Raw genomic sequence first — 26,757 nt, 5'->3', positions numbered from 1 at the left:
AAACTCTAAAATCCTCCAAAGAACCATGGTTCCTTTTATTGAGAATGGTATGAAAAAATAAAGATCTGAGTTCTCACTTATTTCAATAATAATTCATCATTTATTTAGCCAATATCTGTATTATTTGTTGGACACGAGGTAAAAGAAGTATGGGAACAATTTTAAAATGCTGACTTATGGAGTAGCTACATGAGAATTACCAGGAGAAATAATTCCCTCCATATTTTCTTTCTTTTTTTCTGTGGTGGTACTAAGTATTAAAACCAGGGCCTCAAGCATGCTGGGCAAACACTCTACCACCTTAGCTATGTTTTCAGAACTTTTTTTGTGGTGCTAGAGAGACAATCTAGGACCTTGCACATAGGCAAGTGCTTTGCCACTGAGCTACATTCCTACCCTTTCTCTCTATACATTTTCAAACACAATTAAGGATATGGAAGGATCTAGCAATAGTATATAGACTGTGACAAAATAATCTAACAGTTTTATAAATGTATTGAAGGAGTAGGGATAAAGATCTAGAACTAAATATTGCTGAAAACGAGTAGAGACTATAAGAATAAAGACAAAAGTGTATTTTTATTACCTGTAAAACTAGCCAGTCTTTCTCGTTTAAAGGATGGTTCTTCTAGGTCTTCAGTCATTGATTCAGTTGTTGATACACTTGACTTAGAAACTGTACTGCTTCCTAAAACTGACCTTTAACAGTGAATAACATTACTCATTTATTTAATGTCCTTATAGGCAACTAAATATATAAATTAGAACACATTATCAAATGGAGAAATTAAATATACTATAATCATATGAGAACATAAATCAAAATAAATTGATTTTTAAAAATACTGAGTTGATTTTTAATGTTTCTTAAATAAAAATTAAAAACATATTTTAGAATAACACATGTCAAGTCAATGCCCAAAGACCTCTAATATATTCCCAATATATTTAGGAGAAAAATCCAAAATACAGTCTACCTTCTCAGCTTCTTTGTCTCCAGTTAGTATTATATACAATACTAGTCCTTCCTCCTTCTCTTATCATTTTATTGTTTTTGTTTGTTTGTTGTTTGTTTTTTGCAGTACTGGGGCTTGAATTCAGGGCCTTCACCTTGAGCCACTACACCAGCCCTATTTTTTTTTTTTTTTTTTTTTTTTTGGTGAAGAGTTTTTTGAGATAGGGTCTCGCAAACTATTTGCCCAGGCTGGCTTTGCACTGTGGTCCTCCTGATCTCTGCCTCCTGAGTAGCTAGGATTACAGGCGTGAGGCACCAGCACCCGGCTATTATTGATTTTTTACTTCCTCAATCTTACAGAACTCTTACTTCAGGGTCTTAGTCTGATTACTTTTACTTTTATTTTATTCCTGGTTCATGATTTTTCCAGTTTTATAAAGGTCCTCTCAAAATTTAACTTAACACAACCTATGTACTCAGTGGGAAACCAGGGGAAGAATGCAAAAATAATTTTTCTTAAACATATGAATTTAACATCACTCCATGATATTACAGACCTTTTCTTTTCTATTTACGGCCCACCAAAAGAGTGGGTCAAGTTTATTGGAACATCCTTTATTTATTTCACCTAGCATTGTCATGCCTTTTGTATGCAGGCTGTAGAACAGTATATAATCACTCTGTACTCTAAAATAATAGAGAAATAAAACCCTAGAAGAACAAGGATATTCATGGGAGGCTGAGGAGAGGAGGAAAGCCACCTCTTCCCATAAAATGCACTATTAAAAAGCTAAAGAAAACAGAATAAACTTAGGGAAAGTGTGTAATGGGAATCTGCAATCAACTGATGCATGATGTTATATGATCTTAGCCCCCCTTTCTTATGGTTCCTCAGGAAATATTATGTAAAATCTTTATCCTTTTCAAAGATGTTTTGGAGTGAGTATACAAGAACTCAAGTTATGCAGAGATGTGCATTCAATTACAACATGAGAGGAACATAGAGATGGCACATATTAGGATGACAGTTTGAAGTTGAGAGACTAGAAACAACTGAAATATAATTTATATATATATATAATATCCTATTTAAATGGAAAGACAATATATCTGTTATAAAAAGAGCTACAGAATAGTATACTTTACCTTGTAAACTGCCCTAACATGCTAGGATTTACTGTATTCTGATACAGGCTATAGGAACTAATAAAATCCGATCCAAGTGATCCCTCCTGTGATGTCAATAGCTTATTTGGCTTTGGTGTACCAACATGTGGATCTGGATGGTAAAGAGGTCTGGGAGTAACATCAACTCCATTCATATCAAATACCTGTAGAAAATGGGTATTTAACATGAAATAACTAAAAAAGATGGTGTTTCTAAACAAAGTCCTAGAAAACAGAACTAAGTACTGTAGAAAAATGGTAAGTATAATATTCTTAAAATAAGTTAAAGACGAAAAAATGGAATGATATAAAATGTTATGCTTAGAAATTTTGTTAACTAGGAATACATTTTTTAAAAAATCTTATTCATGGATTGTAGGTGTAGCTCAAGTGGTAGAGCATCTGCCTAAAAATCTTATTCATGTTTTTCATATATACAGTCATGCATTGCTTAAGAGTGGAGATATGTTTTAAGGAACATTAGGTGATTTGGTCACTGAATAGCATAAGAATATATACTTATAAAAATCTAGATGGTACAGGTTAGTCATTTGATGCGGCCTCTTGATATAATCAAGAGACAATGTAGACACAAGATGCAGCTGCTGCTGGCATAAAATGATATCCTATTTTACAGTAGACTTTAAAAAATAATAGAACACTCTAGTTATAAGAAGCATAGTAAATACGTGAACCAGTATCAGCAATTTATTATCAAGTATCAACTGTTTATAACTGCAAGGCAATATGGTAGATTTGTTTACACCACCATCACCACAAATAAGTGAGTAAAACTCTACACTAAGATGTTACTATGTCTACAACATCATTATGTACTGGGAATCTTTCAGCATCATTATCTTATGGACCACTGTAGCATATACCATCTATCATAGACTATCATATTGTTATACAGCAAGTGACTGTATTATTTTTCAGGAAACCAGAAAGGTAGAAAAATAGTTTATCCAGTTTATTAGTATTTTGGTCTATATATTATTGGATTGGCTCTTAAAAACTCACTATTTTCATTTAATATGTTATCAATAAGCATTCTCCAATTTATTATAGTTTTGCTTATTTTTAATCCTTCCAATTACAAAACTTAACACATACAAATATATAATAAAACATAACAGAACAGTTAAATAAAACAAAGCAAATATTCTCATAATCATCACAAAACAAAATATTCAAACAATGATAGAACTTCCAGAAGCCACTCTCTGGTTTTGGCCCTTTACAGATCACAACCTTCTCTCTTGCCCCAGTGGTAATCACCAACTTGACACTGATAGGTGATCTTTTCCTTTCTTATTTTATTTTTCTTAAGTATGCATCCTTAAAACAATAAAGTTGATTTTTAAAAAAAATGCTATGGCAGTAAAATATACATACAGAAAAGAACACATGTAAATTTATAGCTTAGTGAATGTTCAAATTGAATACACTCTTGTAGACAGCTTCTAGATTTAGAAACAGAAAATTACCAGCATCCCAGAAGTTACTTTCATTGAGACCTACTATCTCCCACCAAAGGTAACAATTATCATGTACTAGTTTAACCTGTTTTAAAACTTCAGTTAGACAAAATTATATGGTATGTACTCTTTACTGTCTGGTTCCTTTTTTCAATATTATGTTTGTAAGATTCATTCACATTGTTGAGCAAGCTATTGTTATGCAGTATTTCATTCTGTGAAATATTATATTTTCATCCTATTGTTCATAGACATTTCAGTGTTTTCTAAATTTTTTGGCTATATAAATGTTTCTGTTAGACAATGTGATCCTATACTTAAAAGACCCAAAAGATTCCACCAGAAAACTCTCAGATCTAGTAAACACTTTCAGTGAAGTAGTAGGATACAAAATCAACATTAAAAAACCAAAAACAATGGTGAACATGGTGAGAAAGAAATCAGTAAAACAATCCCCACTCAAAACAGCCTCAAAAAACAAATTTAGAAATAAACAAATGATGCTGCTATACAGATTGTTCATATGTGACTTAATAATTTTTTTCTTTTTCTTCTAACTATAACTTAATATATGCAAATCAACCTTTTTTTCTTTTTTAATTTTTGGCAGCATTGGGGTTTGAACTCAGGAACTCACGCTTGCTAGGTAGGCATTGTACCACTTGACTACTCCACCAGCCCAACTAATCAATCCCTTTTATCATCCCTCCTCTCACATCCCCCTCTTCTCCCCAGCCTTGAGTAACCACCACATTTCACAGCGTCTATGAGATCAACTTTTTTAGATCCCACATGAGTACCTGGCTTATTTCACTTAACATAACACCTCCAGTTCCACCCTTACTGAAAATGACAGAATTTCATTCTTTTTTTTATCGTTGAATAGTATTCAATTGATTTTTCAATTGGGATCTTTTTCTTATTGATAATGTAGTTTATTAAATATAAATCCTTTCCATTTGATGAGTGGTTTCATTCATTCTTTTACTCTGTGGTTTCATTTTTCTTTATGGTGTATTTGATGAAAAGAAATTCTTAGTCTTAATGTAGTCAGAATCACCAAGGGTTTTTTTTTGTGTGTGTGTGTGGTTTGTACTTTAGATGTCTCATTTAACAACACCATGCCTTCAGCCTTCACAGGCTGGAATTTCAAACCCCAGTATTTCCAAAAACAATCCAATCAACCAAACAAAAAACCAAACATTCCCAAGCCAAAGTGGTGGCAGATGCCTATAAATCCTAGCTACTCGGAAGAGGGACACAGAAGGATAGTGGTTTGAGACAGCCCTGGCAAAAGTTAGCGAGACCCTACCTGAAAAATAAGCTGGATGGGCTGATACATGCCTGTGGTCCCAGCTACTTACGAGGTAGAGACAGGAGGATGGCAGTTCTAGACCAGCCAGGGCAAAACCCTCAAAACCCTGTCTGAAAAACAAGCTAAAAGCAAAAGGGCGAGGGGTGTGGCTTAACTGGTAGAGTACATACCTAGCAATCACAAAGCCCTGAGTTCAGTCCCCAGTACTGCAAAAAAAAAAAAAAAAAAAAAAAATCCTGCTTGTAAGGGTAGTTTTGTGTATGTTGCCTTTCATAGACTATATGCACAATTGTCTGTAATAAACCCAGAACTGAATTTCATATACAGTAAGAGGAAGTCAATTGTCTCAAGAAGATATTTATTGAAAATCTGTCCTTTCTCCATTACTCTAAAGTGTGCATTTATTATGAAACAAGTGTTTGTGTGCATTTATATCATTTGTAGGCAGATGCTCTATTTCTTTGTATGTTGATATTACAAATTTTACGAAGCCTATAGCTTTCTGAGAAAGTTTTTAGGCAAGACTGTTCTGGTTATTTTTAACCTTAGCATTCTGCATATAAATTTTAGAATTATCTTGACAAATTTCTGGAAAATAATATAATGAAAATATTATCTTAAACATCCCCCAAGATCATATGGTAGCAGTTTTGTCACCAGCCTATGACACTGGTGGTATAACCTTAAGGAGGTGGGAGCTTGTGGAAGGAAGTTGAAAGGATTATTGGAACAACAGTCTGGTCTCTCATCTCATTCTCTCTGCTTTCCAGGCACAATGAGGTGAGCAGCTTTGCTCTAGCACATGCTCCTTGCCAGGATATTCTGTGCTGCCACAGGCCCAAACAGATGGGCTTCAGTGACCATAAGTGAAATAGCCTAAACCATGGACCAAAATAAACTATTGCTCCTTATATATTGAGCTCTCAGGCATTTTGTTAGTGATGGATAGCTGACTGACACAGAAAAAAAAGTTGAGATTTTGATTGAAATAGAAAGATCTGTGGATCAAAACTTGCAGGTAATCAAATAATATACTTAATCTTTTTATGAACGCACATGGTATATTTCTCCACCTGTTTCAGTTCTCTTTAATGTCTGCCAATATTTTTGTTTTGGGGGGGTTTGAACACATGTCATTGGACTTGCTAAACAGGTGCTTTACCACTTGAGATACGACTCCAGCCCAAGATTTTACTTTTTAGAGACAGAGTCTTGGAAGTTAGCCCAGGCTTGCCTGGAACTTGCTATATAGACCTGGGTGATCCCAAACTCGTGATCTTCCTGTCTCAATTTCCTAAATACAGGAATTACAGGCATATGTCATCATGCCTGATATCCAATAAATTTTATGCTTTTAAAATACTGGTATGTACCTCTTTTGTTATACTTTTCCACAATTTCTTGATCCATGTCAGTGCTATTACAAATGGTACTGTTTAAAAATATCTAATTTTGAACTATTCGTTACTTGTATGTGAATATACAACTGCTTTTTTTGTTTTGATATCCAATAAACCTAAGAAACACTCTTACTACTTTAATAATTAGTGATTTTAATTTTTTATGTAGATCATTGAATCATCTATAAAGATTCAATATTTTATTGACTTCCTTTACAATTCTTATTACCATTCACTTTTATTTTTGCCAAACTGAACTAAGAATGTTGGATAAAAGCAGCATCTTTTTTTGTCACGCTTCACCATTTAATATCATTTGACATAGCCTAAATCAGATTAAGGAAGTTCCTTTTGATTCCCAGTTGAATTTTTTAAAATTGTGAGTAAATATTAAACCTTATTAGGTACTTTGTACTGATGGCTGTATGCTTTTTTGTCTTTAAGCTGTTAATGTGGTGAATTAACACTCTGGATTTTAAAATGTCAAACCAATATTGATTTCTTGGCATAAGCCCAACTTCCTCATGATGCATTATGCATTTTGGTTATTAAATCTTATTTGCTAATATTTCATTGAAAATTTCTCCATGTCTGTTTGCAAATGAGATTTTTTTCTTATACTATTGTATTCAGGTTTTAATATCAAGGTAACACTACCAACATGAAATGAGTTTTGGAGTGTGCCCACTTTTTGTGTTCTGTTTTCAGCCTCATATGGTTGGTATATATCATAAGTTATGCCATCTGGGCCTGAAATTATCTTTGAAGGAAGTTTTAAAATTACTCATAAATTCCTTGAATACCTTCCAGTTTTGAAAAGAATTTTCCCATTTTATCTAAATTTTCAAAATTCAAATTGGAATTGCATGTACTAATTGATTTTTAAAATAGCTTTTAAAGTGTATGATTTAGAGAATTTTGGTATACTCATAGTTGTGTGATAATAGTACCATAATTAATTCCAAAACCTTTTTATCACTTCAAGAAACGCTGTGTCCTTTAACTATTATCCCCTAACTCCTATCATCCCTCCAGGCCATTCAGACTTCATGTCTGTATAGATTCCCTATTGGGCATATTCAAATTAGTGGATTCATGTACCATACAGTATTTTGTGGCTGGTTTGTCTCCCTTATCATAATATTTTCAAGATTCATCCATGTGGTAGCATGCACCAGTGCTTCATTCCTTGTTATGGGTGAGCAATATTTTATCACATGGATATATCACATTTGTTTAGCCATTTTTCCATTGGTGGACACTTGAGTTGTTTCCATCTTTTTGGCTATTATGAATATTGCTGCTAAGTAACATTCACGTACAACTTTCCACATGGAAATCTATTTTCTCTTGGGGAATATATATCTACGAGTGGAACTGCTGGATCATATGGTAACTTTTGAAAGAACTTCTAAACTGTTTTCAAAAGTGGTCAGATCATTTTACATTTGTACCAGCAGTATCTGAGGGTTCTGATTTTCTTTATGTCTCGCCCTTTGACTATAGCCATCCTAGTGGGTGTGAATTGGTAATAATTTTGATTTACATTTCTCTGATGACTAATGTTGAACAGTTTCACCATTCTTTTTCATAACGTGCATATCTTAGGAGAAATGTACATTCAGATTATATGCCTAATTTTAAATTAGGTTATTTGTCTTTATTAATGAATTATAAGTGTTCTTTTGTATTTCAGATTCATGGCCCATATCAAACAGATAATCTATAAATATTTTTTCCCATTCTGTGAGTTGTCTTTTCACTTTATTGATGTTTTTAATGCAAAATGTTTTTTATTTTGATGAAGCCCAATTTATCTTTTTCTTTTGTTACTCATGCTTTTAAAGTTGTATCTAAGAATCCTTTGCCAAATCCAAACTCATGAAGATTTACCCCTATGTTTGCTTCAAAGAGTTTTACACTTTTACCTCTTAAATCTAGGACTATGATCTATTTTGAGTTAATTTTTCAAGTGGTGTGAAGTAAGGGTCTAACTCCATTCTTTTGCATGTGGCTATTCAGTTGTCCCTGTACAACTTGTTGAACAATCCTTTCCCCACTGAATGGTTTGGAGGACCTTATTAAAAAAATCAATTCACTTTAGATGTTTTGGTATATTTCTGACTCTCAATATGTCATTGACCTCTGACTATCCTTGTACTAATATCATACTACTTGATTCCTACTGCTTTGTAACAAATTTTGAAGTTGGCAAATATGAATCCATCTATTTCATTCTCTCACCCCCACCTTCCACCCCATTTTTTTAATAGAAAGTGGTGGATCACTACATAGCTCAGGCTGGACTTGAACTCTCTCAATCCTCCTGCCTCAATCTCCCAAGTGTTGGAATCACAGGTTTACTGTTGCATGTCACTTCAGGTCTCCATTATTTTTCAGGATGTTTTTAGCGATTCTGGGTCCTCTACAATTCTGTACAAATTTTAGAATCAGTTGTTAGTTGATGGAAAGAAAGCAGCTGGGATCATGACAAGGATTCCTCTGAATTTGCAGATCAGTTTGGGGAACACTGCTATCTTAACAATGGAAGAAAGTCTTCTCATGCATGAAGATGAGTTACTTTCCCATTTATTTAGATAATCTTTAATTTTGCTAAATAATGTTCCATAACTGTTGGAGCATATACTTTACATCTTTTATTAAGTTTATCCCTAAGCATTTTATAATTTTGATACTGTCATGAGATAACTTGTTCTCTTAATTTTTAAATTGTTCATAGCAAGTGTATAGATAATGTTATTTGGATAGTGATCATGTACCATGGAACCCTCTAGAACTCGTTAGTTCCAAGTTTTCCAGTGGAATCCTTAGTTTATATAAGATCTACCACATGAAAATTGTCTACTTCTTTCTTTCCAATCCAAATTCCTTTTATTTAATTTTTTGCCTTTTTTCATGTCTAGAACCTCTACTACGACATTGACTAGAAGTGGCAAGTTGTTGTCTTATTCCTAATCATAAAGAGATTAAGTGAGATTACATATGAAATTAGTTGTGGGTTTTATTTAGGTAGCCATCCTTTATCAGGCTGAGAAAATTCCCCTTCTATTGCTAGTTTATTGAGTGTTTACATTACAAAAAGATGTTAGATCTTATCAAATGCTCTTTCTGCTTCTACTGAGATGATCACGTGGCTTGGATTTTTGTATTCAATTGACATGATTTATTATATTAATAGATTTCCAGACACAATGCTATTTTGAATCCCTGGGATAAATCCACTTTGTCATTGCTATAGGTTGAAAATTTCCCCCCAAATTTCTTGCTTTAGTGCTGAGCCTCGTTATATCAGAATGTGACTACACTGGAAATAGAGACTTTAAAGAGATACTTAAATTAAAATGAGGCTATTTGGGCAGGCCCTAATCCAATCTGACTGTTGTCATTAGTATACAGACATATCAAGGATGCACAAGCAAGAGGAGAAAAGATGGTGTAAGGACAGTAAGAAAGCAGTCATCTGCAAGTCAAGGGGAGAGGCCTCAGAAGATATCAAAACTACCTACATCTTACAATTCCAGCTGAAACAATACATAGAAAACTAATTTCTGTTGTTTAGCTCACCTAGTTGGTGCTTTTTTTTAATGACAGCCCTGACAAAATAATACTATCATGGTCTATATATATTATATACTGTTAATTCGCTTTGCTAGTATTTTGTAGATTTTATGTCTACATTTGTAAGATATATTGGTATAATTTCTTGTGAATTCCTTGTCTGGTTTTGTTATAAGGGTAATACTGGCGTCAAAGACCAACTTGGGAAATATTTTCTCCTCTTTTATTCTTTGGACAAGTTTGTGAAGAACTTAGTAGAATTCAACAGAGAAGACGTTTGGACCAGCACTTTTCTCTGGCTAGTTTTTTGTTGTTGTTGTTATTGGTGGAGGTGGTGTTTTTTTGGTGGCATCATGGTTTGAACTCACAGCTTCACACCTGCCAGGCAAGCATTCTACCAATTGAGCCATAACTCCAGACTTAGGAATTATTATTATTATTATTACTGATTTAATCTCATCTAGCTCTAAGTGTTTTGAGATAGTCTATTTCTTCTAGTCAATTCCTCTGGAAAATTTGTGTCTTTCTAGGAAAGTATCCACTTCATGTAAGTCATCTAATTTGTTGGCATTATATTGTTCATAGTAGTCATTTATAATGTTTTATTTCTGTAAAGTCTAGTAATATACTGCCTTTTCATTTCTAATTGTAGCAATTTGATCCCTCCCCTTGGGCCTTGATCAAATTAGCTAAAGGTTTATTCACTTTTGATCTTGTCAAAGAATCAGCTTTTGGCCTCATTGATTTTCTCTATTGTTCAGGTGTGTGTCACCACTGCCTGGCATTGATTTGAGATGGGGGTCTTACTTTTTGCCCAGGCTGGCCTCGAACCACAATCCTCTTGATCTCTGTCTCCTGAATAGCTTGAATTACAGGCATGAGTTACTGCTCCTGGCTTCTTTTTTCCAATGTATGCATTTATAGTTATAAATTTCCCAATAAGCATTAACTGCATAGTGTAAGTTTTGGTATCTTATCAATCTCACATTATTTTCTGATTTTCCTTGTGATATCTTCTTTGATTTATTGATTATTTATTCACTACCACTAATTGTTCAGTATTACTTACTTCTGCATGGAATGAATATTTTCTAATGAAGCATTTTAACTTCATTAAAAAATTGTCTCGTGATATTTTAAAGTTTAAGTGGTCATTCCTGGTGTTACCATAAATAATGGAATCAGATTTGCAGTTATACCAGCTTAATTTCAGTAGTATACTGAAACAGTACTTCTGTATAGCTCTATTCTCTTCTACACTTTTTGTTGTATTATTTTAACATCGATTATACCTATTAATATTACAAACACAGAAATAAAGTATTATAAATTAATTTTCTATCTGTCATCATTCATTGGGGCATTACAATTTTGGTGTAAACTATCTATCTCCTTTATGCTGTTATTGGCAAATATACTACGCATACATTACATTTCTGTGTCCTAGATATAGTACATGTGTATATATATTCAAAATAGTTTTTACATATCCAAAGTAGCTAAGATTTTAAAAAGGAGAAAAAAACACTAATAGTTAAAGCTACATAGTATAGCATAGCATATAAGAGTATAGTTACCTAATGATCTTTACTGGTGCACTTTATTCATGTGTATGTGAGTTACCATCTGGAGATACTGCTTTCAACATAAAAAACATCCTTTAGTATCTCCGCCCCCCCCCCCCAGATTGGCCTCAAACTGCGATCCTTCCAATCTCTGCCTTCCAAGTAGCTGGGATTATAGGTGTGTACCACCATGCCTGGTTTCTTTTTTTTTTTTTTTTTGGCTTTGGGTTTTTGAGATAAGGTCTTCCATGATGGCTTGGAACTCATTGTGTAGCCTAACTGGTCTGGAAATTATGATCCTCTTGCCTCTGTTTCCCAAGTGCTGGGATCACAGACATGCAGTATCCTGGAACCCCTTTAGTATTTCTTGTAAGGAAGGTCTGCTAGCAATAAATTCTTATAGTTTTTGTTTATCTGGGAAACTATTTCACCTTATTTTTGAGTGAAGCTTTTCTGAATGTAAGATCCTGGTTGGCATTTGTACATGAAAGCAATGCTAGGAATCTCTCTGTATAGCTATCCTTAACTCAACTAGCAAAAATGCTTTGTCTTTCTTATTATGCTTATGTCTTCTCTTCAACAAAATTGAAGATAAGGGCAGAACAGGTTCTGCCTGGAAGCAAGGGGGGTTGGGGGGAGAAATGACGCAAACAATGTACACACATGTGAATAAATGAATAATAAAGAAAAATAGAAAAATAATTTTTAAAAAAAGATCCTGGTTGGAAGTTTTTGTTTTTTTGAGCACTTCAAATGTTATCACTGTGCTTTCTGGTCTCCATTGTTTCTGCTAGCGTTAACCATTAATCTTACTGGAGTTCCTTAGTAAGTGATAGTTTTTCTCTTCTGCTTTCAAAATATATTACTTGTCTTTGATTTTCAGCATGTTTACTATTGAGATAGGATGGGCAGGAAGGCAGAAAGGAAACAATCTATCAAAGGAGCTAAAGAATAGGTGCAGTACCATACCTAGGTACATTTCACTATACACTCTACTTCACGGGCCTAGAGTTACAGTTAATCTATTCCTTGGACAGTGGCCCATGATCCCTAGCAGGGACTTTCTAAAAAGGTTATTCAAAAGCCTACCCTACATCTTATTATAGTTGCAACTTAATGCATGCATCTTCCTTCAAATCACCATCTCGGTTCTAAGGGCACCTTATTAGGTAAAACCACTCCCTATCCCCTGGTTCCTAGAAAAACCTTCTCATGCTTAGAAATCTTGTTATGTGAATAAAATTAAATTAACATAAAATTAATATATCTAATCACCTACAGCCACTAAAAATGCCTAAGACAGAGTTCAGAGGACTTGACTGCTTGGTTGGGTTGCCCATTCTCAATGTCCTCAGAGGGTTACTTTTGTTTTACATCCACCCCTAAATAATTTCTTTGGTGAGGCCAAGAGCCTGACATTTGTTTCCAGTGACACTATGATGTGTCTGTTCATGGGTCACTTTGTATTCATCCTTCTTGGAGTTCACTGAGCTTCCCAGATGTGTAGGTTGCTGAATAAATTTGGAAATGTTAGTCAATTTTGCTACTTAGCAAAAAACATAACATAATGAACTTATAATGAGAAATGGCTTTTTTGGGGGGCTTACAGTTCTGAAATGGCAGTCTATGATTCGTTGAATCCATTAGTTTTGTGCTATTGACAAAGTAGTACATTGTATCAGGTGGCACAAAATGGAACAAAAGTGACTCACTTCATAGCTCGGATGCAAAAAGGAGATATAGGGGTTGGGATCCCACTGATCTCTTCAAAGGCACATCTCCAGTGACCTGAAGACCTTCCAGAAGGCCCTGCCTCTTAAAGGTTCTACCACCTCCAAAGAGTCCCACAGACTCAGGACCAATCCTTTTAACACATTCTCCAGTATTTTCAAGCATTATTTTAAAAATGTTTTCTTCTACTTTTTCTGTCTTCTTTGATTTATGTCATGTCTATCACTCTACCTTAAAGTTCACAAATTCTATCACCAGTTAAAATCTGCTACTAAATTTTTCTAGGGGATTTAAATTTTTTCAGCTCTATTACTTCTCACTTCCAGAATTTCCATTTGGCTTTTATTTCTTTGTAATTTGTTTCTTTATTGATCGTCTCTACTTGATGTGACAATGCCGTCATACCTTCATTAATCATGATTGTCTACTCTGTGAAGAAATTTATGTTATTTTGAAATACCTGTTAAATCTGATATCTGAACTCTCTTATTGATAGTTTCTACTGTCTTCTTTTCTTGTGTATAGTTCATACTTTCCATTTCTTTGCATATGGTGCATTTTTCTTATTTTGCTGGTACTGTAAACTTTAGATGATATATAGGCTCTGAGTACTCATCCCTCTCCAGAGCTTGATATTGTCATTTGCTTATTTGCTTGGTGAGCTGGATTATTTTATTGAAGCCAATTTTCCCATTATAGACTAAACTGTGTCCACTGAATGAGGATGCTGAAGTTCTAATAACTAGCACCTGAGATTGTGATCTTATTATTTTGAAATTGAGTCTTTGTAGATTTAGTCAAGTTGAGATCATCAGAGTGACACCCTAATCCAGTAACTGGTGTCCTTAAAAAAACCAGGAAATTTAGACACAAACATACATGGAGAGAAGACAATGTAAACAGCTGGGGAGAATGTGATGTGATGCTGAATTGGAGTGATACCTCAATAAGCCAAGGAATGCCTGGGGCTACTAGAAGCTAGAAGAGAAGCATAGAACAATCTTTCTCCACCTTTTCAGATTTCGGACTTCCAGAACTATTAGGCAATAAATTTCCATTGTTTTAAGTACATAATTTGTCGTACTTTGTTAAAGTAACTTAAAGTTAATATGCCCCACCTCTGTCCCCATAACGTTTTGTCAATTCTCAGAGACCATTTCAACATGCTCTGGGGCATAAATTCACTGCAAATGAATCCAGTAAAATAGCGGCTCTTTTCAGGGAAGTTTCTGGGGTCAATATTTGATATTTGTTCTGTCTTTCAAAAGGCTACTCCTAGCTGTTATTTCGTGGTTTCAGGGACTATAAACCAGCTCTGGAACAGCACAGGCTGATCAAGAAATATCTTAACTGCCTTTCTGCACAACCTTCACTATTTTCGAGGGTACTCTTAAGAGTTAATCTTTACCAGATTCTGATGTTAAGTGAAGGTAGTTCTTTAGGAACTGTTTCACAGGCTTCCCTATGGCAAAATCTCTGCATCAGATCTCTGGAGCTCCAGAGAAAATAAAAGCTCCTCTCTGAATGCCAACCTCACATTCTAGGTATTGAGTCTTAGGTTGAGAAGGGGTGTAGTAGCCTGAGATCTCTGCCTGCTTTTCCAGGCATAGAACCTATGCCTCATGAGCCAGGGCAAACCCCCGGTATTCTCAGTATACCACAGCCAAGGTAGAGTTCATCAGTGAGATCTGGGCAGAAGGGAGACCCCAATTCTCAACCACACTCACTCAGGCCACTCAGCAATAGGAAGCTGCTATAACACTGATATCAGGGGATGATAAAAAACCAAGCCTTGCATATGGAGACAAGTCTTATGTATGGAAGCTGAGGGAGAACCCTGCATTTGTGGGTAGAAGCAGTTCAAAGTGTAACCTCTGCTCACTGAGCTAGGAGTGAAAAAGGAGAAAGTATCTTGGTTCAAGTGCAATAGACACTTCCTTTCTCTAATGAACTTTCAGACTTCTTTTCTCTCCTCCCTCTTTTTTTTTTTTTTTTCCCCAGTACTAAGGCATTGAACTTGGCCTCACACTTGCTAGGCAGGTGCTCTACCACTTGAGCCACTCCATCAGCCCTCAGATTTCCTTGAAAAGATGGTCCTTCATTATATGTTTGTTTTTAAATCCAATACCAGAGGTATTTTTTAAAAAAATAATTTAATGGGAAGTAGATCTCCTCATGCTGTTGTAGTGAAAGTTGGTCTAATTATCTTTTTAAAAGAAATTATACTAAATACACATAAAACTATTTTAATTTTTAAAGCGTACAGATCAATGGTATTACATATTCCCCAACTGCAGAACTCTAGTCATCTAGTAAAATGAAACCGCATACCTATTAAAACACTCCCCTTTACCTCTTCCTTCTAAGCCTTGGCAAACTGTCTTTCTGTATCTATGAATTTGTCTACCCAAGGTCCTTCATATAAATGGACTCATATAGTATTTGTCCTTTTATAAATGATTTAGTTCACTTAGCATAATGTCTTCAAGGTTCATCCATGCTGTAGCATGTGTCAGAATTTCTTACTTTTTAAAGCTGAGTAATATTGCATTGTATCTATGTTATCACATTTTATCAATTCATCTATTGATGGACACTTGAATTGCTTTTATCTTTTAGTTATTGCATACATAACACCATTATTAATACAGTTTTACAAGAATCTACTTGAAATTCTGATTTCAGATCTTTTGGGTTTATGCTTAAAAGTTGCATTCCTAGACCATATGATAGTTCTGTTAAGTTTTTGAAGAGCCACAATTTTATAATCTCACTCACACAAGGATTCCAATTTCTGTATGTCCTTGCCAATACTTATTTTCTTGCTTTTTTTGTTTGTTTTACTTTCGAGGGTCTCCATAAGTAGCCTAGGCTGGGCTCAAACTTGTGATCCTGCCATAACCTCTGGACTGCCTGGCTTGTTTTTGTTTAATAGTAGTCATTGCAGTGGTTGTGAGGAGGTATCTCAATGTGGTTTTGATTTGAATTCCCTAATGGCTGGTGTTGTTGGGCATCTTTTCATGTGCTTGTTGGATATTTGTTTATCTGTGGAGAAATCTCTCTGTTCTTTTGCTCATTTTTTTCCTTTACTTGTTCTTTAACTAAACATTTATGTTATTGACACCTTGCTCCTTCTTTTTTTTTCTAATTCTTTTGACACCATTTCTAATCAAGACTGTCCTTTCCTCATTGTACATTCTTTGCATCCTTATCAAAAATCATTTGACCATATGTGTAAGGGTTCATTTCTGGGCTCTCCATTTTATTCCATTGGTTTATATATTATTTTTATTCCAGTACCATACTTAGATTACTACACACTTGTACCAAGTTTTTGAAATAGGAAGCTTGTGAATTCCAACTCTTTGCTCTTATTCAAGATTATTTTGGCTATTTCAGGTCTCTTGTCATTCTTGTGAATTTTAGAATTTTTTCCTATTTCTGAAAACAATGTCATTAAATTTTGATAGGGATTGCCTTGAATCCACAAATGGCTTTGTGTAGAACTGACGTCTTAACATTCAAATCTTCCAACTTATGAACAAAGGACATCTTTCCATTTGTTGGTGTCTTCTTTCATCTCAGTAATGCTTATAGTTTTTACTCCCAGTGGGGCAGTGCAGAAAGATGTCTCCTGGCTGACTCCATTTTGTAGTTTTCATTATATAAAACTTCACTCTTTGGTTAAGCTTATTCCTATTGTATTGTTTTTCCTACTACAGTAAATGGAATTTAAAAAAAAATTTCCCTGCTTGGATTTTTGTTTTTGTTGATTTGAGGCAGAGTCTCATTATGTAGCACAAGCTGGACTTGGCCTCCTGAATCCTCCTGAGTGTTGGTGTTACAGGCATGTACTACTATGTTTGGCTTGTACTTTTCATTGTTAGGGATGGAATTGTTCTTTATGTGTAAATTTACTATCCTGTAAACTGCTAAATTTATGCATTTGTTGTAACTGTGTGAGTGTACACTATGTATGTAATCTTCAAGGTTTTCTGCCTATAAGATCATGTCATTAATAACAGATTTTACTTCTTCCCTTTCAATTTGATTACCTTCTACTTCTTTTTCTTGCTAATTGCTCTGGGTAAGATTCCTACTGCTATTTGTATGTGTGTGTGTGCACTGCTTTTGTATTTCTTTTCTTTTGTGTGGTACTAGGGCATGAACTCAGAGCCTTGTGCTTGCTAGGCAGGTGTTCTACCACTTGAGCCACTCTACTTACCCTTTTTTGGTTTTGGTTATTTTTGAGAAAGGGTCTTGCTTCATGCCCAGACTGGCCTGGAGTGAGATTTTCCTATTTGTGCTTCCCTGTTTAGCTGGGATGACATACATCACTGTACCCTGTCATTAGTTAAGAGTCTTGCAAACTTTTTGCATGGGCTGGTCTGGGAACCATAATCCTCTGGATCTCTACCATCCAAGTAGTTAGGATCACAGGTTTGAGCCACTGGGCCTGGCTCCCACTGCTACACTAAATGAATGTAGCAATCAATCTTCTAGACACACATACACATGTATACATACATGCAGAGAATATATATTTTATAGGTAGGAATACACAGTATTTATCAAAATTACAATAGGGCTGTTTCTAGTTTGGGGCTAGAATGTTATGAACATTCATATAATATGGTCTTTATAAAAATATTTTTCTCTTGGGTAAATAACTAGGACAGAATGATATATAGTATGTACATGTTTAACCTTAATAATCTGCCACGCTCTTTCCTATTTCCCAAGTCTACCACTAGGGTACGAGAGTTTTAGCTCCTCCACATATTGTAAACACTTGGTATCATCATCTCTTAATTTTAGCCATTCTTATAGGTATATAGCATTATTTCATGATTTTAATTTGCCTCTGCATAATGACTCATCCTGATCACCTTTTCATGTACTGATTTGTCATCTGTATATCCATGGTGGTGAAATATTTGTTCAAGCATTTTGCTCCTCTGTAAAAATCAGGTTGTCTTAATATTGTTGTGAAGGTTGTTTATGTCAGTACCAGTACTCTATCAGAATATGTTTCATTCTGATAGTAATGCCTTTTGAAGAGAAGAAGCTATCATTTTTATGATGTTCAAAGTCTTTTATAGACTATGCTTTTAATCTCCCATCTAGTCAGTTATATATATATGTATATATATACACACTTACCTGTATATATGATATGATTAAAAGTTCTGAAAAGTCAATACTTAATTAGAAGTTTTCTAATGAGACAACCAATTTTATGATAATTTTAAGGTACTTTTCAAGTGTACATTGCTGAGAAGACTGGATGGTACTAGCAGTGTATTAGGTATAACTAATACCATAAAAAACTATTTTTTTTTTCATTTTTCTTTTATTATTCATATGTGCATACAAGGCTTGGTTTATTTCTCCCCCCTGCCCCCACCCCCTCCCTTACCACCCACTCCACCCCCTCCCGCTCCCCCCCTCAATACCCAGCAGAAACTATTTTGCCCTTATCTCTAATTTTGTTGTAGAGAGAGTATAAGCAATAATAGGAAGGAACAAGGGGTTTTGCTGGTTGAGATAAGGATAGCTATACAGGGCATTGACTCACATTGATTTCCTGTGCGTGGGTGTTACCTTCTAGGTTAATTCTTTTTAATCTAACCTTTTCTCTAGTTCCTGGTCCCCTTTTCCTATTGGCCTCAGTTGCTTTAAGGTATCTGCTTTAGTTTCTCTGCATTAAGGGCAACAAATGCTAGCTAGTTTTTTAGGTGTCTTACCTATCCTCACCCTTCCCTTGTGTGCTCTCGCTTTTATCATGTGCTCATAGTCCAATCCCCTTGCTGTGTTTGCCCTTGATCTAATGTCCACATATGAGGGAGAACATACGATTTTTGGTCTTTTGAGCCAGGCTAACCTCACTCAGAATGATGTTCTCCAATTCCATCCATTTACCAGCGAATGATAACATTTCGTTCTTCTTCATGGCTATTTTTAAGGTCATAAATAGACTTCCTTATCCCACTCCACTATTCTGTATTGCTGTGTACCCCAGAATGGCCTTGAATTCATGACTGTCTTGCCTCAGTTTCCCAAGTGATGAAATTACATGCATGTATCACCACACCAAGTTTCACTTCACTATTCTTATTATCAATAATGAGTTATAAGAGACAACTGCCATTATGCTGTAAGGAATGTTAGGGGTTAAAAACTATAAAATCAACACTTCAAGCTGGGTGTGGTGGCACACGCATGTAATCCCAGCACCCAGGAGGATGAGTTAGGAGGTATCCAACTTTGAGGACAGCCTGGGTTACATACCAAGACCCTATCTCACAACAAAACAAAAAATTCCTCAATATTGGAAGTGATTATTTGAAAGCAATATATTTTCTGCAAGACTCTAATCAAGTTTTTTATACTGTTATTTTAAAATAAACTCAGAATTCTAAAAAAGCTGGAGATATGACTCAAGTGGTAGAGCACCTGCCTACAAGTATGGGGCCCTAAGTTCAAACTCTAGTACTGAACAAAAGCAAGAAAGAAGAATATTACCTGTATTGTCTTAGTGGTGGGAATACTCATTTTATCTTTATCTGTTGTTTTCATCTCTGGCAAAACAACCATGGTTCTTGACATACCTAGTCTGCTTATACTTGCACCAGCATATCCTTTGGATGCAGTTGCTTTTACTGGGCCAATAAAGCTAATAGACTTCCTTGGTTGTAAGACATTAGTACTGTACAATAAAAAGAAAATACAGTAATATAGAGGATCCAGGACTAAAAAGGAAAATTCACAAACAATACAAAAATAGATGCTCATATTTAGAAACATGAACAATCTAACAATATAACATGAAATAGTAATTGCTACTTGAGAGCTTATTTTGTATAAGCATAATTGTACAGAGTCTATATGCATTATGCCACTTTTCCCCTCACAACAACCCCAAGAGGCTTCTACTAATGTTATTTTATATAAAGAAAGACTTAAAAGGAAACATTCCTGCTAGAGTTGAGATTTGAGTCAGGCAGTAAGATCCAAAGTCTATATTGACTTCTCTGGGTCTTAGTTTCCTTATTTATGAAATGGGCACTTTAGTACCTAACATAGATTAGTATGAGGGTTAAATGAATTAATTTATATTTTATAGTTAGTAAGTACCTGGCACAGAGATAGTACAAATTAGTATTTAGTGTAAATAGGCAGAACTAAGTATGAATAATAAAACCTGACAAAGAATATCATGTTCCTGTATGAACATATTTTTAGTAAGTTATAATCAAAATATTTATATCTAGGAGAAAAATTATGACTTTTGGATTTACTCTGTCAATTCTGTAAGACAGGACCTGCCTTTATCATTTTATTCATCTAGTACTCTATACTACAGATTTCTAGAAAATGATCTTCCCTTAGATTATACAAAGGAAATATATTTCCAATGAAAACATTTTTAACAATACTTTTACTTTTCAAGTGGTAAAAAACCAGAGTAAATATTTTAAAATGACAATTATCAATCCAGTTTTCATATTTTATTCTTCTTCACAGCACTTCACTACTTGACATTTAGTTTGTTGTCTTCCTCTCTTCTATACAATTTAAGCATGTTTAGGATAGGAACTTTGCCTCATTTATTGGTGTAACCCCAGCATCCAGCACAGTAGCTACTCTATCACAGGCAATAAATAAATATTTTTCAAATAAATGAGCAAATGAATTCTATTTGTATGTTATTTTTGAGTTTATATTCTTTTTAAATGTCTTACCCTAGGGAGGACTGCACAACAAAATCACTCATAAAAGTGTCAGTCATGTAGAAGCTCCTTCATATTATTTCTCCACCATCTTTAAATTCTTGTTCTGCCTCCTACAAACTCATTTCAATCCACACCTATCTCTTTTGTCTTCTTCTAGTAAGTGTTGCCTTTCCTAATTTTTTTTGGAGGGGTAGGTAGGAGGGACATTTGAGGTAGTCTCATTACATAGCCCAGTAAAAATAATCTTTCATCTATACTTTGAAACCTGTCTCTTACTGTTTTCTACATTAATCCACATCTCCTATATCTTATTTCCCCATGAGCATGTAATTATGGTCCTGCCATCTCTGCAACTTACTATTTGCTATGTTTCTACCTATTACATGTTTTCATCCCTTTACAGTCCAATTTCCAATATATGTATTTGTGGTGCTGGAGACTGAACCCAGGGCCAAGCATGCTACAATTGCACTGTCTCCTCTTATTTGCTCCATAATTATTATAACTGAGCTCCAACTTCTCCTATTGCCTAGATACAACTTTCATTGAACTCATCTACTCCTTCAAATTACTGAATGTAAGGGACTCCTTTCAGTATTAAATCTCTGCAGCATCTGTCAGCAGACCACTTCCTTATTAAACTTCTCGAATTGGTTTCCATGATTCTAATCACCTGACCTCATCTATGCCTTTTCCCAATCTTTCTATGAATTTAACTCTGATCAGGTTTTGTCCTTTTAGTCCTCCAAAAGGATTATTACCAAGATCCAATTACTACTTCAATACTAAATCTAATGGTCATGTCAATGTTGTCACCCCACTGATCACCAGCATTTGAACCACCTATTTATTCTTTTCATTCTTTTTTTAAAAATTGGATTGCAGGACACTCCCTTTACCTAGCTTTCCTCTTCAATTTTCTGTAGCATGCATCCTTGGGCTTCTCTTTTCTATCTATACTCATAGCTTAATGAACTCATTCAATGTTACAACTTAAATGACAGCTATGAGATGTCTCTCAAGTATGTATCTCTAACTGAACTTTTCCTCTGAATCCTAGACTCATACACACACCTACCTGACGTGTTTAACTGAAACTTACCTGTTCAAAATTAAGCTCCTGGAAACCTCTATGACTACTACATCATCTTGTTGAGCAAATCTCCTTCTTTTGCAGTCTTTCCCATTTTTGTTAAAACTATTCTTAGGTGAAAAAATTTTCAAAATATACCCAGAATCCACTCATTTGTCATTATCTTCTTTCCACCATTCTGGTCTAAACACTACTCTCTCTCTCTCTCTCAGATTACTGCAGTGGTCCTATAACTCATCTTCCTATTAACCTTATCTCCCTGTAATCTATTCTCTATACAGCAACCACAATGACCTTTTACAACTAAGATCATACCACTACTCTATTTGAAATCCTCCACTCATTTCCCATATAATTCAGAGTAAAAGTTTAAGTCTTTACTATGACCTAAAAAGTCCTATATTCATCCAGTTAGGCTCCTGACTTCATTTTGAATAATTCCTGCCTTGTTTACCCTACTTTTAGCCATATCAGCATTCTGGATAATTATGCCAGGCACATTCATATGAGAACCTTTGTTTTGGGTTTTTTTGCCTGATGTGCTCTTTCTCTTACATGTATATACATAACGTCCTCACTCTCTTTAGACCTTTACTAGCTCCACTTATCTAAAATGTCAAATATCCCTCTTAAATATATCATATCTCCTTGCTTTTTCTCCTTAGCATTTCTTACTATCTAATATAGCATATCTTTTACTTATTTATCTAATGAATTAGCTGTTTCTCTCCTCCTAGAATATAAGTTCCATTAGTGCATGAACTTAAGCTGTTTTCTTCTCAGTTGTAACCCTCATGCTTCTAATATGACCTAATACAGTTCAAAGAATAAACAAACCTCAAATTATATCCAATACTCAAAACATTCCCTTGCTCTTTCTTTCTTTTATCCCACTTCACTCTACATAGTCATATGTTTAACAGTCTACTGGGTGGCTCCTGATAGATATCTAATAGGCAAATCAAACTAAATATGCCTAATGGAATCATACCACATTTACTCATAAAGTGGTTCTTTCTCTTTTATTCTTTAGAATAATCCAGACAGAAATGAACAAATTATGAAGGAATGACATAAGATTTATCAATTAGGTAGTTATGGAGTCTTGTAAGAAAACATTTATCAGTGAATTCCCAAAAATATTCAAACTGTAAGTTTTGTGGTAAGGCATCATGTTTATTATGTTCACCATTACAGTCTTGTGCTCAATTAAAAAGTGGGAAGTTGAGAAAGTACAAACTAGTTTTAAAAATAAATTTAAAAAGATACATATCAATTATATCACAAATCTATGTTAGAAAAGAACAGACAGTTCTACATAGGTAAAGAAATAACTACTTTGAAAGTTCTACCTAAAAATTAACAGTCATAGGCCATTATCCACTCACTATGACCCACCTCAGGGTCAAGTACTAAGCAATAAGAAACAGTCTCTGTGGTCAGAATCCACCAAAATTATTCAAACTAGCCAATTCTAAACTACTAACTGGATCTTGACAATTCTGCTTCTTGACTAAATCTGGTGCTTCTTCAAATGATATCTCATATGACATGCCATTTCACATTTCCTATTTCTAGGAATCTGTAGGTATTAAACAAACAAAACTCCTGTCTTCAATGGCAGTCATTTCTATTTCTCTGTGCTTATCATCAAAACAAATTTTGGTTTCTTTCAAATATCAGAAATAGAATTAACAGGACTTGGTAACTGAGTAACAATGCCACTTAAAGAATTTACATCTTTTCTAATTCAATTCTTACTATAACATGTGCAATAATAGCCATGTTTTGTAACTAAACTCAAAAAGGTCAAATGAAATGCCAAACTCATCCAATAACTACTAGGCAAGGAGAAACTTCTTGGGCAAGTTTCTTAATCTGTTTCTTCTCTTACATGGAAATTGAGGTCAATAATACTGCCTACACCTCACAGGGTTATGATGATGATTACATTAGTTTCTACCGTTACGCATGGAGATAAATTGTAGGCATGTTCAATTTTAGATATCAGACTGATATCCTTGTGGAGCTAACTGGCAGCACTCGAAAGATGCAAGATTAAGATGAATTTCAGGGACCAGAAGCAAGAGCCTGAGTTTCAAATTTGAAATCTTTTCATGGAACTGATAATGAACTGAGTCCCAAAATAAAAATCTAAGGAAACAAACAGAAGGCAATAGGGCCAAGGAAAGAAACTGGATGCAAACAATGAAAAGGAACAAGACAAGAGGCATTAAGACTGGAAATAAGTGAACCAGTAAATTTTAGGGTTAAGAAATTTAAGAAAGCACACTGAATCTGGTGACTTTTGAAACCTTTAAGTTACTGATTATAGACCTATGCGTAGTTTCTATATTACTCAATGGGCAATGGAGTTAACAGATTGCAAAAGTTGAAGTTTCCAGCCTAATACGTAAAGACCTTGAAAGTCATCATTTTTGTCCTCACAAAAAGAGTGAATAAACTGAAAATCAGATCCATCAGCAAAATGAGATCACAGAGTAAACAACTACCCAGAATGTTGGAAAGGGCAGTGAAAACAGAAGCAGAAACTGCCACTGGGGCCAATAGGTAAACACTAAAAGGGCAACTGACTAATTGCTGAAGACTGAGTGTGGCTTATGTTGTAAAACAGAATCTTTTGGATTCCCAGCCTTAGGGGTTCCCAAACATTCATTTTTAGCTCCATGAACTCACCAGGTTCTCAGGATGAAAATCAGTGAAAAATTCCCTCAGGGTTCCAGCACATACATGGGAAGTAACCATTATGAAATACACCCAGAACTTTCTGTTCTCCTTGGCAAACACCTATACTCAAGGAATTCTATTTTACTAGAGCCTAACTAACTTGGATTTTACCAGGGCCTATGTGACATGGGGAAAGGAAATATCCAACCCAATTAGCCATCTTGTCCCATCAAAGGAGAAAGAAACTGCTAAGAACCACTTGTGATGGTCACACTTCAGGGACAAAGGTCCACAAAAAACTAAGACCTAGTCATTTTACAGAACACTTCTCACCTCCCCCTATTTCTTACCACATTTGCAGAGCTCCTGCATAGTAACAAGGGATTACAACTGAAAGAATGGCAAGGCTCAGGCTATTTAAGGAGTCTCTATGGGAAAAATAAAAAAAGAAGAGATTGGTGGGGGCGGGGGATGGGGGGGGACGGACACCCTAGAGGAAACTGAAGCCTCAGACACACCTAGAGCAAAGAGTAAATATAGCCTAATTCCTATTCACACAAACTTAAAAACTCACTAAAGGCCCATTTACCTCATATAATATGTTCCACTTTCAACAAAAGATTATAAGGCATATCAATAGGAAGGCAAAAGAATAGTGTAAAGAAACAAAGCAAGCAACAGAACCAGAGTGGAAGACAGTAGAAATTTTGGAATTGTTAGACCAAGAATTTGAAATAATTTTGGTAATTTGCTAAGGGCTCTAGTGGAACAAGTGGATTGGATAATATGAAAGAACAGATGGGTAAAGAAATGAAAACTCAAAAGAATAAAAAAGGAAATGTGAATATGTAAAAAATTAGAATAAAAAAACTGGGCAGAGGAAGGGGTGAAGAAAGCTAGAGGTTGTTTGTCCCACAATGGGAGATTTGTCCAACATTGCTAAGCCAATGGAAGAATCTAACAGGAAATCTGAAATGAGAAAGTGTAAAGTTGATAAATGCTTCAAGAGATCATTTACAAGATCAGGATCAAATCCTAAAAGAAGGAAGATGAGAAATAACATATTAGGTATATCCAATAGGTTGTAAAATTTAAGTCTTTGAAACTTTGTTTTAACTAGATATCATGGCTACCTCAAAAAGTGAAGGTTATATTACGTCCCATCTCCCACCCCATCCTTTGCTTAATAATCTATTATGAGTATCATTATTTAAGAAATTCCTAAGGAACTTTTCTTAACACTCTCAGCTACTGTGAGAGTTGTATTACTTTTAATTTACATGAATTAAACTTAAGATTTCCACACCTGAAGTGAAAACAAAAACTAGACAAGATAAACAGTAAACAGTTACTGTTGGAATGCTGGAAGTACACCTTCACTCATTCCTTTGTTCAGTTAACATTATGTTCTTCATTCTAGACAGTAGAGGTTAGAAGTGAACAAAACAAAACATCTGTGCCCTATAAAAAACAAGTATACAATATACCTACAGGGACAAATTTTGTAGAAGAAAATAAAGTAAGGGTGAAGGATTGAAATGCTGGTAAGAGGAAGTATCATTTTATGTACCATAAAAACATGTGAGGAAATGAGTCAATCATAAGATTATCTGGGGCACAATATTCCAAAGAACAGCAAATGTCCAGGGCTAAAAATGCGAATACAGTGTGCCTAAAGCATTGTGGAATAACCAATGTAGAGTGTAATTACCGAAGGGCAAGAATCCAAAGCCAGATTCTGTGGGGCCCTATAAGAAAGTAAGCATTTATGCCAAGTGAAATGGGGAAAAACTTAAAAGGTTTGAGCAGAATAACTACACTGATTACTAGAGGGTGTTGGCAAGGACACTCGGCAGCTACCACAATACGACAATGACTTACATGAGAGTGATACTCTGTATTTTGCAAGTAGAAATTGCTGATGGAGTAGGGCATAAAAGAGAAGTCCAAGGTAACACCAAGGTTTTTCACCTAAGTAACTGTAAGAGTGGAATCTGCCATTTACTGAAAGGCAGACTGTAAACTATAAAACGGGAAATTATCTTCA

General features: G+C 34.9%; 1 protein-coding gene across 7 annotated transcripts in view; it reads right to left on the bottom strand.

Moving 5' to 3' along the window:
- The window catches only part of Dnai4 (dynein axonemal intermediate chain 4), an 85,600-nt gene that overhangs the window by 57,547 nt on the left and 1,296 nt on the right, over nt 1-26,757 (bottom strand). For all 7 annotated transcript variants that reach the window (XR_012449865.1, XM_074079801.1, XM_074079802.1 and 4 more), the window contains exons 2-4: nt 19,719-19,902; nt 2,102-2,286; nt 587-699 (exon numbers count right to left, since the gene is read on the bottom strand). Coding sequence is in view for 6 of the 7 variants with exons in the window: in XM_074079801.1 (XP_073935902.1) it covers nt 587-699; nt 2,102-2,286; nt 19,719-19,902 (482 nt within the window). In the remaining variant the exon portion in view is untranslated. The remainder of the gene's footprint in view (nt 1-586; nt 700-2,101; nt 2,287-19,718; nt 19,903-26,757) is intronic.

Source organism: Castor canadensis, chromosome 7 (genome assembly GCF_047511655.1).
Source record: "Castor canadensis chromosome 7, mCasCan1.hap1v2, whole genome shotgun sequence".
NCBI classification, from domain to species: domain Eukaryota; kingdom Metazoa; phylum Chordata; class Mammalia; order Rodentia; family Castoridae; genus Castor; species Castor canadensis.
The sequence above is the reverse complement of the archived record's forward strand: the minus strand, read 5'-3'. Positions and strand labels throughout refer to the sequence as shown.